Source organism: Myiozetetes cayanensis, unplaced genomic scaffold, assembly GCF_022539395.1.
Source record: "Myiozetetes cayanensis isolate MyiCay16 unplaced genomic scaffold, myiCay2020 scf7, whole genome shotgun sequence".
Lineage (NCBI taxonomy): Eukaryota > Metazoa > Chordata > Aves > Passeriformes > Tyrannidae > Myiozetetes > Myiozetetes cayanensis.
In genome coordinates, this window is record NW_026087964.1 from 19,908,667 (window position 1) to 19,922,118 (window position 13,452).

The following is a 13,452-nucleotide window of genomic DNA, read 5'->3' on the forward strand; positions in this document are numbered from 1 at the left end:
TCAAAATATACAGTAGGAGTATTTTAGGAGTAAAATTGTTTAAATTTTAACTAGTTGTGCTGGATTACAATCTTCCTTTAACACTTGTATGAATAAACATACATAATTTCAAAGGTGTCAGTGCAGTAAAGTTTTCAGATAGTAAAAAACCCTGATTTTTATACCTCTGTGGAGATAACTGTTCTGAAGATTGTGAAAAGAGCAATTTATAAAGCTGTCAGGCTGTGTTCTTGGTGTTACCTATTTGCACAACTGCAGCATGCATTTAGAGGTTTTTTTTCTGTTCTCAACACAGAATCTGGGAAACTGTCTCTCACTGCTAACTACAGGGATCTACAACTTTGTGAAGCTGCTTATATGAGAGAATTATGTACTTAAATGTTCAGATGCTCTACTTGTAGGAATATCAATCTGTTCAATGAAAAATCAGAGTTCTTAAAATTGTTTTCACAGTAAACTTACACAACCTCATTAATGCGCACAGAATTACGTTCTCAAAGGTGTCAGTGTACCTATATTTAAAATGTTGTTTTGATTCACCACAAAATAGAAACTGCAACAGTACTGAAGAACAAAAAAAATGGATATAGGCACTTATTTTGCCTTAGTAAATTAAAAGATAGTAGAGAATCCTTGCCAAGTCTTTGTATGTTTTGCTTGACTAAGATGTTTTTAGCAGGATTCTCAGAACTGTGTTATTGCATTAGAAAGATGTCTGGTGGGAGGCCATAAAGGGTGGGCATTTGTATTTGTGAGCGCCAATCACTAGATGAGATGTCAAAGGTGAGGTTTGGGTGGTCATAGTAAGTGGAAGTCCTAACAGTTCATCATTTGAGATCTCCTCAGAAATCTGTTAACTCCCAGCCAGGGGACCTGATAAAAGCGATCACATCATTCACAGTAACAAACGTTGTCCAGAACTAGAAGAGGCCCTCAATTATTTCTGAGGAATGCTGCCGATTTAAACTGAAGAACCAAGTGGCACTTGTCATCTGTAATATAAACTTATAAGTAATTCCTATGAAACGGAAACAATTTAAATATTTAATGCAGTCTGTCTTAGAAATGTAATTTTGAGGAATTTTGAGGGAGTGTATAGAGGAAGAAAATTTGTATAATCTAGAAAAATGAAAGACAATAGAAAACACTCTTGTGTTTTGGTCCATTAAAACTACAGCACAAATGTTTTTTAATCTCTGTTTGAGCCCATAGCTTCACAGCCAAAGAAAAGCAGTAATTGGGCTGTATTTGCCAGTAACTCAATGGAAAATGCTGAAAAAGCACTAGAATCGGCAAATCTGCCACTGTCTTAGTAGGCTTGTATTGGGACAACTTGAATTTTAAATGAGTCTGTTATACAAGAATGAGAATCCAGGTCAGTTCTTATGTATAATAGATTTACCATACCAGCAGAATAAGGATATTTAAAGCTTACTTTTTATAGTTAAATGGATAGATGAACGTTAACAAATACACCAATTGCTTGTTCTGCTTCTTCACACTTTATGAACACCTGACACCAATACAAAACATAGGGAGAGAATAAATAAAAAGATGCTGTTTTGTTTGTACTTAAGCTTTACTCCAGTTTCACCCAACTTGCAATTACACAAATGATGGTGTTTAAACACTCCAGTTAAGCTTTTAACAATTAGCTGTGTGTGGACAAGATGAATAGGGTATGCATGTCATATCGTTTTGGTTAAACATCCATACATTTTTTATGCTGATATGTTAAATCATTAATCCTTTCTTAAATATTTCCCTGGGTTTCTGTGTTTGAATTAAATCCCCTGCAAGGATGGTAACAGCTTTGTGTATTTACCTGCTTAATCATCTTGTCTTCCAAATACTTCCAACTGTTCTCTGGATATGCTGCAAAGGTCTTGGTATTTGGCTTCCAGTAGGCCAGGATGTCGGCCACGTACACACTCTGAAACGCAGCATCTCTTTGTGGAAACAGCTGGAATGCAGTTTCTATAGAAATGAGCTTTGCTAGCATTTGTGAGAAGCACTTTCATAAATAACTACGTTCATAACTGGGCAATGATGGGTGAGCTTTCCAGGTTACAACTAGCCCTTTCAGCATTGTGGTTCCCAAGGAAATAACATGATTTACTCATGGCATTGAGTTTGAAACAGTGTTTGGGGTTTGGGTGGTAACGTTTGGCACTGTTTAAATCTTCATATGGACTGTGCATATAGACTGTTCTAAAGAACACTGCTAGTATCCTAATGACAAGATTCCATATTTTGAAGCTCATAATGTTAATCTGAGAGATGGTGACTTTCACTTCTGATGAAAACTGTAGGTAGAAAAGAAGTACTTCTTGTAAATTTCTTGCATGTGTATCCTGGAGAGCTGAACAGACTCACCAAATTGTAAAGTTTTGAAAACATAAATCTGGTTATCAAGGACTGATAAAATCCAGTACCTCTTTGTTGTTCCAAAGTTTTTATTACTATGTGGCTGAAATTAATCTCAGTATTTTATACCTAACTAGCTTCATAGAGGAAATAGGCTATTTTTCATGGGAACAGTAAATTGCTCATTGTGTATTCTGTCCTTTTGGCTTTCTTTTCCTCATCCAAGTAAAAACTTTTATTGGTTATTTTAATATGTCATATAAATTACCTATCCTAGAAGGGATTTTATCTCAAAAGTATCCATCTCTCTTTTTTGCTGTTCCATCACAGTACCTCTAACCTGATTTGGAACCGCTGATTGTACATGATTAGAAAGAAGCATTTTGAGCAGGCATCTTTTGTTTTCTGTTTTGCAAGGGGTTGCCTGATGTTTTGCATAGTGACCAATTGGCTTTTTCTTACTTTCTCTTTTAGTGATGTGTAAGTGAATGGAAGCCATTAGCTCATTTCAGATAGAAATTTTCAGTTACTGCAGACCTAGATTTGAATCAAAGCACATCAAGATGAAAGGCTTTATAACCCCCACTACTAGTCCCTTGAGCCTTCCAAGGCTGTTCTTGTCCTTTTTAAGTTAGTGCATGTCCTATAATGGGAAAAAGAATTATTTACAGTTCAGTTTCTCCCCAGCATAATTCTGTAATTTTATTTTTTAACAATGTAGATTAGCAATTTAGTTTGGGTTTTTTGCAGTTTTTTTCCCCTCTGTAGTAGGAAGAGTTAAAAGAAGAAGAAGCAGAGATTCTAAGATGCAGTACTGGAATTATGTTCGCTGTCATTTGTGGTTTAAGAAAAGGGGCTGGTATTCAGCTCTTGAAAGGGCTTTAATGAATACTGTTTGGTGTTTTTGAAAGCTAATGGTCAGAGGAGAGCAACAGAAGCAGCCTCGGAGCTTTTAGGGTAAACTGATTAGCATTTTTCCTGATAGAAGTGATTGTTTCACCTCCTCTCTTCAGCTCGGGATTTTTCACTGTCTGTTGCCTTTTGTTTATATTCAAATGACACACCGTTAAAGGAGCCTTTTTTGTGTGATTGCAATGCTTTTTCCCCTCCTTCTGTAGAAAATCTGCTTGCCACAGACAGGCAGAGCATGTGTTTCTCTTGTCTTGGTTGGGTGCACAAATCTTCTTTTATGTGTGCTGCTTCTTACCCTGTTGCCTAGACGATCGCTGGCTTTCACTAAAAATGTCTGGTTCTCGTAAAGAGTTTGACGTGAAGCAGATTTTAAAAATCAGATGGAGGTGGTTCGGTCATCAGGCATCAGCCCCTAACTCTGCAATTGAAAACCACCAGGGAGACTTCTGGAACAGAGGACAAAATGTAACAACTGGTGGCACGAAGTTTTTAGATTCAAGTAACTTACCTTTAACATCAGTTGGCTACAGAAGGTCCAGCCAACAGGATTTCCAGAATTCACCTCTTTGGCCAATGGCATCCAGCTCAGAAATCCCTACATTTGAATTCTCAGCAGAAGACTGTGGAAGTGCACATTGGTTTGACAGACAAGAAACAGATGATAGAACAAGTGAAGAAGAAAATGAATCGGACAGCAGTTCGTGCAGGTTAATTATTACTTTCCTATTGTGAGAAATGTGTTTTCATTTCTTGTTTATAGTTAGCATGCATATATAGGCTAGCATTTATTATAAACTAAAATGCTTAGGAAACCTGTCAGCAACTGTGCATCAGAAACAGAATAATATTTATAATATGTGTGTTTACTAGGACCTTTTTAAGAGGCAGCTTTAGTCAGTGGGGATAAAGAAAGCGCGTACATGGATGGACTCGTATTTTAAATAGTATGCCAAGTACCTGCTGTATGAACATTACATGGTAGTGTTAGAGGATGCTTGTTTTGAAGTGACACTGATTGTTAAGTTATGCCAATTAGGAGAAAATTATGAAAAAGTAAGCTGCTTCTGATTCTTACCTGATGTTTTCATGTTTTTCTATAGAAGAGGGAGAGTTGACTCTAAAAAATGCATTATAAATCAAAGAAAAAAAATTACATCTATTGAAAGCCAATCAGTTTGTGCTTTAAAGTGATAGCAGTTACCCATCTGAGTGTCTTAAACTGCATCTGGCATAAAAAGAAATAATAGTTTTATTGTGTCTGTAAAGATATTTTGGTGTTCTTTTCTGACATATCGTTACTGAAGATGAAACAGTAAAATTTTTTCTTAAATAAAAGTTGTTTACTGGTTGTCATAAATTAGACAAGTAAATAACCTTTCTTGTGAAGTATCCGTTTAATTCTTTTATTTCATTTACTACATAAGTCAGCCATTCTATGATGTTTGCTTTCTTGCTTTTAAAATAGTTCTGCACTGATATGGCATTTCAGAAAGTGGAATTTCAGTGTGGCACTTTAAAAGAGTACAGTGTTTAATAAAGCCTATTAAGGACAGATCAACCTACTTATGGTGCTTTAGTGTTTTGCATTCCTTAGGAGAAGAATTAATTTAGTGGAAGGGCAAAGTAGTACATAATATAAACACTAACTATTTATGTTCTATATAACCTTTAAAGATTCAAGGAAAGGAAGGAGAGTAAAAATGCTTAGATGTGAACACAGAGTATTTGCTTGTATGGCAAAATACTAGAATTAATGGGAAAGGAGATCCTGCATACTGATGCATCATAACAGCGGTCTTGTTGTGCTGCAGGAACTATGTAGCTGTAAGTAACATATCTCTGAAGAGGTCACATTTTAGATTATATTCAGGTGTGAATTTTTAAATAGCTGTGTCACTGGATATGATACAGATACATTATCACCTTCTGTTTCAGCAACATATACTTGTGATGTGAACTTTTTATGTACAGCATTAATTACCCCAATTAGGATATTCTCACCCATAGTAAGACAATCACTGTAGAAAAAAAATTTAAGAGTTAAATGTGTAGGTTGAAATTACTGCAAATGCGTTCTTAATTGTTGGAGAGTAATGTACATATGACAAAACCAAATTTGTTACTTTGTAGAATTGGAGAAGCGAAAGTGCTTATTTAGGATGTTGTAAGAAGGCTATTTTTGTTTGGGGTTTTTTTGCAGACAAAGTGGTATACTACAGAAAATGCATGAAGTGTTTGAACTTAGTATATTGGAATTATCTTTTAAATTATGTGCTTAATCATCTGTAGCATCTAGAGTTATTTGTATTTCCATTATTGTCTTGTAATTCTTGCTAATGTTTTGCTTTCATACTTTAAATATTTTAGATAAATTTTGAGTTCAGTGTCGGTATAATTTGATATGTAGCTGATGGTAATATAGGAATTTGCTTTGTATTGTTATCTGTATCTTGTCTCATGGGGAGACTGTATATAAACCATGTTTTGTTCTGTTCCTTTGTTAAGAATGTATAAGCTCTACATAAGTCTACTGAACACTTGGAGTTTTTCTGGTGTTAACTTAATTAAATGGTCTTTCTTAACAGTCTAAAATACAGCTTCTTATCTGGTGACTTCAGGAAAAAAAACCAACAAAGCAACACCTTTGTCTATGTAGTTTTCAAAGGGCTTTCTTTCCTATATGAAAACTCTGTTACCTCCTCCATTACAAACAAATTGCATGTATGAAAAAGTCCTTTTTAAAAACTTTTTGAAGAAGCTACAGTTACCTTACTTCTGTGTTCCTCTATAACTTACTGGCCAGTTACAAGCCCTAAAAGCATGAATTAACAGAAGCAGCTCTTCTACTTTCTGTGTATCAATCCTTCCTCTTTACCATGACAGATCTCCGGATTCAGGGCTCAGAGCTGGTCGGTTGTAATGCTGTTCACATCATACTGCTGTGTGTTGTTTGTAAGCAGCATTAGCTCAAACAATTGTGTACTGGGACAGTGACTTTTGAATTCTTTTGCTGGTTTTCGTCTCCTGAATTTCCTCTATTGCTGCTGTTTGTTATCTGCCCTACATTCCTGAGGCAATGGTCATCCTTTTGGATTTGTACACTTTTAAGAATTTTCCAACAGCTGTGCAGACTCTTCTGTAGAAAATTTGAGCCTATTAGCATTAGGTGGGTTTTTTTCTTAACTTTTTTTGTGGATGCTGTAGCAGCAATCCAAAGCATGGAGGATATCAAGCTAAAAATACCTAGAGCATACCTAGTATGCAGAATGTTGTATCTGGTTCACTTCACCCAGGCATGCATTAAAATGTTGGAATTACTTTACTGTTGATTTAAGTATGGAAATGTATTAAATACAAGTGGTTTTTCAGAATTCATCAGTTGTGTGATAACCTTGAACAGTTTAGTAAGATGTCTGTAAGTATTTAACGGCAAGGTCTGAATGTACTGGGTGGTAGCTACTCTGCAGTATTGGTCTGTGTGATCAGTCTTGGAGTTAGTATGTTGTAACTTCCAATCTAAGACTGCCTCCCCATCCTGAGTTTTCAATCTATAGAAACCTTTGATATGTCTTCTCTTTCATCTCAGTCTTACTGACCTTTGAAGCTGTGAGTTCTTTAGGAGCCCTAATTGTGCTATGTATTTCTGTATATCTCCTATCACAAAACTATCAAATAAGGGCAGTTAATAGGTTCCCTAATTGTGGCATGATAGTAGTATGATATGTGAAATTAACTGAAAAACTATCAAAAGAGCATTTTTTTGCTATATGTATGCATGAATTAGACAAAAGTAAGAAACTTTGTTATTGAAAGATTTGCTATAAAGGGGAGAATCTCTTGGCTTCTCATTTCTTTTCTTTCATGCTACCATTAAAATCCTTTCCTTTCCCTCTGTGCCTTTTATTGCTTCACTTGGGTAATCACAGAATCACAGAATGCGTAGGGTTGGAAGGGGCAGGTGTGGGTCACCTGGTCCAATCTCCCTGCTCAATCAGGGTCGTCCTAGACCACATTCCAGAGGATTGCATCCAGATGGTTCTTCAGTATCTCCAGTGAGGGAGACCCCTTATCCTCTCTGGGTAACCCATTCCAGTGCTCGGTCATGTGCACAGTAAAGAAGTTCCTCCTGATGTTCACTTTCTGCCTGTTGCCTCTTGTCCTATTGCTTGGCACCACCAAGAAGAACCTGGCTCCATCCTCTTGACACCCTCGCTTCTGATACTCACAGGCATTGATGAGGTCCCCTCTCAGTCATCTCTTCTCAGGGCTGAACAGGGCAGCTCCATTTGTCTTTCCTCATAAGAGAGATGCTCCAGTCCTTTAATCTTCTTTGTAGCCCTCCACTGGACCCATTCCAGGAGCTCCACATCCCTCTTGTACTTGGGAGCCCAGAACTGAACACAGCACTCCAGCTGTGTCTCGCTAGGGCTGGGTAAAGGGGCAGGATCACCTCCGTCGACCTGCTGGCACTGCTCTTCCTAATGCACCCCAGGATACCATTGGCCTCCTTGGCCACAGGGGCACGTTCTGGCTCATGGACAGCTTGTTGTCCATCGGGAACCCCTGGTCCTTCGCTGCAGAGCTGCTTTCTAGCAGGTCAGCCTCCAGCCTGTACTGGTGTGAGGGGTTATTATTCCCCAGGTGCAGGACCCTGTACTTGCCTATGCTGAATTTCAGATGGTTCCTCTCTGACCATCTCTCCAGCCTGTAGAGGTCCTTCTGAAGGGCTGCACGCCCTCTGGGGTATTGACCACTCTTCCCAGTTTTGTGTTGTCAGTGAACTTCCTGAGGAAGCATCTGCCCCTTCATCCAAGTCATTGAGGAATAAGTAGTACAACACAGTGCCCAGTATCAAACCTTGGAGGACACCATTCCTGACAGACCTCCAGCTAGACCCTGTTCCACAGGTTATGGCCCTCTGAGATCTGCCATCCAGCCAGTTGTCAATCCACCTCACTGTTCACTCATCCAGTCCACGCTTCCTGAGTTTGCCTGTGAGGATGTTGTGACAGACAGTGTTGAACGCCTTGCTGAAGCAGAGGTAGACCATATCCACTGTTCTCTCCTCAAACATCCAGGTACTTGTTTTCATGGTAGAAGTCCACCAGGTTGGTCAAACAACCTTTAGTGAATCCATGCTGACTGCTCATGGTTGTCATCTTGTCATCCATGTGGATAGGGTTATGACTATGAACATTTGAAAAGAGTTAGTACAGCATAGTTATATAGTATATACAAGGCAGATTGAATCTACCAAGCTTGAGCAGTAGGTGTTGTAATAAGATAGGTAACAAGAGCCTTCAGCATAGACTTAGAAAGCCACAGGAAATTCCTGCTGTTTGTTCAGATGGAATGGGCCTCCATGCAAGATGATCATATTTTTGCAGTGACTGTCACGTGCTTTGACTACATTAAAGCTCAGTCAGGTGTGTTTTTGTGCTACTGCACTTCTCAGCCATGCTGCAATGTAGGTGCATCATGAGGTAGTCTGAGTGTCGTTTTCCAGACAGAACGCATGTTGCTCATGGCAGTAGTGTGAGCATACAAATTTGTTGTGCTAAATCCAAGACATCTCTTGGGAGTAAAACAGGAAATACCAGAGCTTTAATCAGAAGTCTCTCTGCAGTGAAACATGCCTGTGTTATTTCTTATCAAAATCAGATACAAGTAACAATGCAGTAGTATTGGCTTAGCAGGTCATGCATACATGTCTTTGTTAGGTTACCGCAGGTAACGCTGGAGTCTGTGCTCCAGCTTCTCCTGTCTGGTGCTATTCATGCCAGTTAGATTAAGGTTAATGCAGATATATTTGTTTACTTGAACCTGTGCCTTTTGATTGCAAGATTGTATTTCTGACTATAGCTATAATTCTTTAGCATAAAGTAAATCACTGCAGTCTCTCCAGAGTTACTTTTGTTTGCTTTCCGTTATTTTTTCTTACCATGAATTATGATACCCTATGGATTTTTGGCAGTCTTCGTTCTCCTTTTATTTATGCTCTTCAGAACCTAAAAAAGTGTCCTGATTTTTACCATCGTTTGTTCTTTCCAAGAATCCTTTCAGCATCCTTCTTTTCAACAAACTGCATTCTCTGCAGCTGAGGTTCTTGTCTTAGTAACTTTGAAGAGGAAGTATTTTACTCCTTGTGAAACATAATATAAAATCTTGGAAGCTGACAGAAAAACTGGAATATTATTATTATTTCAGTAAATTATGTTTTGGTCTCTGTGTGCAATAAAATGTCAGCTATCATGAAGAAAGCGGTATAAACAACCAAATTGTTGGAAAAATACTTTTTAAATTATTTTGTGAAAACTGCAATGCAGGAAGCCATCTTAATGTAGTGAGAAAGTTACAAAATTAAGATTTGGTTTTAAATGCTGAAGATGTATTATAATATGTATTCTAATTTGTCCAAGGGGAAACATACTTTATCTTCTCTAATAAACTAAAGATGACTTGAAATTGCAAAATATCTTCTTTATTACCAAAAAATATTTATTGTTATAACCAAATTATTGTTATTACCAAAAAATATCATGGGTTTTTTGTGCAGTACAGGAAACACGATGGCCTGTCTAAAAGTAGACAAATAGCTTACCTTGTGGCTGGGTAGGACTTTTTTTAATTTTTTTTTTTTTAATTAGGAATTCCAGCTACTGATGATGTAACTTTTCTAGTAAGAGAATAAATGCTTTCACTGGTTTTGAACAGCTCTGAAACTAAAAATCCATACATTTTATTTATGATTACAGTTATGCTTTCATCATAGACTTTTTATTTCCTTAACATTATTCTTGTTTTGCATTACAAAAATTTAAACAGGAGCATGTAATTTATAGTAAGAAGTAGTATGCATTATTTTTAATTCTTTTCTTGTCTCCTCTCAACATAAGGCAGTTGCACCTGTTTTCCTGTATGTATTTAATAATTTTTTTTCTCAAAACCTCTTTTATTACTTTGAACCTAATTTTCAACCTTTTTCAAGTGTGAATAAAATATTTTACAAATTTTTATTTTTGATTTATCACAATAGTTTTTAAAATATCTGTCTATGTTGAGATGTCTGTATTGGTTGGTTGATTTTATGTTTATTTACATGTCATTTATAAAGGTAATGTTCTTTATGCATAAATGCAGTTTTTAAATGCTGATGTTAGTTACTTCATTCTGTAAGAAACAAAGTGCTGTTCACTGAAACATAATAGTGAGGAGAAGAATGTTTTTTCCCGTCTCTACCGTTTTGCTAATGTTTACTGCTTCTAATGCTTTCATCTACACCCAGCTTGTGTTAGAGAAACATTTGTAAAACAGAATTTAAGCCAATCCTATGCACAGGTTATTCTTGCTCCAGCTCCCGTTTTGCAGCGTTTTCAGTGCATCTGTGAAAGCCATTTGTGTTGGTGTATAGTGCTGCCTGCAAACTTCAGTAGCACAGGCAGTGCATTTGCTTTTAGTTTGGTTTCCTAAAGGGAGCAAGTTCATGCAGTTGTGTTCAGCAGCACCTCTGCCATTTCCCTGGCAGCTGTAAAGCCCATGGGCCGTTCAATGAGAGGGTAGGCAGAAGTCTCAAAGGTAACGTCACTCCTCGCAAATGGCAGCTTGTTAATGGAGAGAAGCCCAGCTTATTGCCTTCCCTGAGAAAGGGCAGAATTCCTCTGCTGCAGCCAAGCTTCCCAGTAGTCACATTATTTGCTGTCTCTTGCCTAGTGAGGCAATGCCTTAAGGAATTGAGGGGAAAGGAGAACTAGACTTGTGGTGGTGGATGGAGTGGGAAAAAGAGACAGAGCATAGAAATGTTTTGAAAAACAGACTTGCCTTGTTGATTCTGCGAACCAGCCAATTGAGTACACGTAGTAGCATGAACTGGGGTATTTTCTCCATCGAGAGTTTGCAGATAGAAATCCACTGTAATGCTCCCTGACTCCTTTGTCCGATCAAGGCCCTAGTAACCAGCTGCCCTTCAACATGTCTCTTCTGTTGAAAGAAATGTGACTTAGTAATGCAAGGAAATAAGCTGTTGCTTGCTGCAAAAGCTTAGAAGAAGCAAGGTAGTACTTATATATAAGGTCAGCGTCTGTACTATGTACCTTGATCTAACCTTGTCACTCTTACCTTGCAGTAAGAAGTAGAGATGATGTTAAATTAGGTCAACTGGTCATAGCAAAAGAACAGTTTTAAATGTGAATGAATTTATGCATAATTTTCAGAGATTTTTTTTCAGACAAATTGTATGCAATTTTTCAGAAAAAAGTTAAAATTCATTTCAAGTATTTGTTCCTCGGTCTCCATTTGAAAATGAATGATTTGAAATGTGTAACTGATTCTTTTCTTCATCCTAATGAAGTCTTTATTGCTTCATTTTTATTTCAAAGACAAGCATGGAGATTTTAACTTTAAAGATGCCTTCCTAAAAATAATTTAAAATGCATGAAATAAAAGGGTTGAAAAAAGTTTTACAACCTTTGTTATAGGCCAGGTTAATACTTACTGAAAATCAAATGTTAATGAATATATATGATTGTTATAAAATAACTGTAGCAACTCCTCCTTTGAAACTAATATCAGTGCTTTAAAATAATTAAAATAACAAATCCTGTTAATAGAAGAAACACTGATGCCTCTTTTTGAGAGTTTAGTGGAAGTGGGAGGAAAGAAGGCTAGTACATGTTGTAGTTTGTTTTGGTTTTTATATTGAAAACTGTGTCTGTGAGTTTGTTTAAGCTACAACAAAGCTGCAACAACAGTAGAAGGAAAGGTGTGAATTCAGCTCTCCAGTTGTCATCATCGTATTTGCTTTTACTTTTGAAACTTGCTTATTGCCATTTTTTCAGCCCAGTTAATTGCTTCATTGCTTTGCAGTGAGCCATTATATTGGGCTGAGCTCTTTCTTCCAAGCATCCTACTTCAAGAAATAAAATCCTTTAAAAATTGAAGAGTTTATAGCATGGAGTATACAAAATTTTCATTTCAAAAGGCATGCTGTTATATGTTCTTTATTATAGATAGAGGAGTTGAAGAAAGCTAGCATCTTTAGTAGATTAATGTTCATCACCAGGATGGTAAAATATGTAGTTAGCATGGGAAAGATATTGTCCTTAGAGTAACTTATATAGAATCATAGAATCATTAAGGTTGGAAAAGACCTCTAAGATCATAGAGTCCAACCATTAAGCAATACTGCCATGTCCACCATGGAACTGTGTCCCTAAGCACCACATCTACACTTTTTTTTAACACTTCCAGGGACAGTGATTTCACCACTTCAATGGGCAGCCTGTTCCAATGCCTGACTACTCTTTCATTGAAGAAGTTTTTCCTAATATCTAATCTAAACCTCCCCTGGTGCAACTTGAGGCCATTTGCTCTTGTCCTATTGCTTGAAAAGCAATAAGGTCTCTCCTGAGACTTCTTTTCTCCAGGCTAAACAACCCCAGCTCCCTCAGCTGCTCCCCACAGTTTGTGCTTCTGACCCTTCACCAGCTGTGTTGCCCTTCTCTGGACATGCTCCAGCATCTCAATGTCTTTCTTGTAGTGAGGGGCCCAGAACAGGATTCAAGGTGTGGACTCACCAGTGCGGAGTACAGAGGGACAGTCACTTCCCTAGTGCTGCTGGCCACACTATTGCTGATCCAGGCCAGGATGCCACTGGCCTTCTTGGCCACCTGGGCACACTGCTGGCTCATGTTGGGCTGACTGTTGACCAGCACCCCAATCCTGAAATTGTACCATGCTTAATAAAAATTGATCAGTTCTAGATAGGATCTTTTCGACATAAATAGGGGGAAAAACCAAAGACCCTGAGAAGTGTGATTGATGTTTGAGAATAAAAAGGGAAACCCTACTGACTGATATTCTAAGATACTCATTAATAATACTTCTACTTAATGTGTTAAAAATACTATCTTAAATCTGAATTTTAATGGAATATGCAGAAAGGGTTCATTAATACACTTAACTCATGTGCTGACATCTTCAAGTTTTCCACTTAATTTTCTTAATATTATGTGTGAGGTGTGCAAAAATACCAGTACCTCTAGTTTATGGAAAGGGAAGTTCATACTAAAAGATAAATTTGAGTCAAGAGCCAAATCCAAAAGGAGCAGAGCTGCCTTGATACTCAGAGCTGCAGGACCTTGCAGCCGGGTGTTTGCTCTGAGCATGGGATTCATG

General features: G+C 37.5%; 1 protein-coding gene across 4 annotated transcripts in view; it reads left to right on the forward strand.

Annotated features, from left to right (window-relative positions):
- KLHL5 (kelch like family member 5) overlaps positions 1–13,452 on the forward strand; it is a 59,501-nt gene that overhangs the window by 13,911 nt on the left and 32,138 nt on the right. Inside the window, exon 1 of one of the 4 annotated variants that reach the window (XM_050338360.1) lies at positions 3,586–3,986. The exons of 2 other annotated variants lie outside the window; for them this stretch is intronic. In XM_050338360.1, coding sequence (XP_050194317.1) covers positions 3,610–3,986 — 377 coding nt within the window. In that variant the 5' untranslated portion in view covers positions 3,586–3,609. Of the gene's footprint in view, positions 1–3,585; positions 3,987–13,452 lie in introns of those variants that run through there. One more of the 4 variants, XM_050338361.1, reaches the window with a different exon arrangement.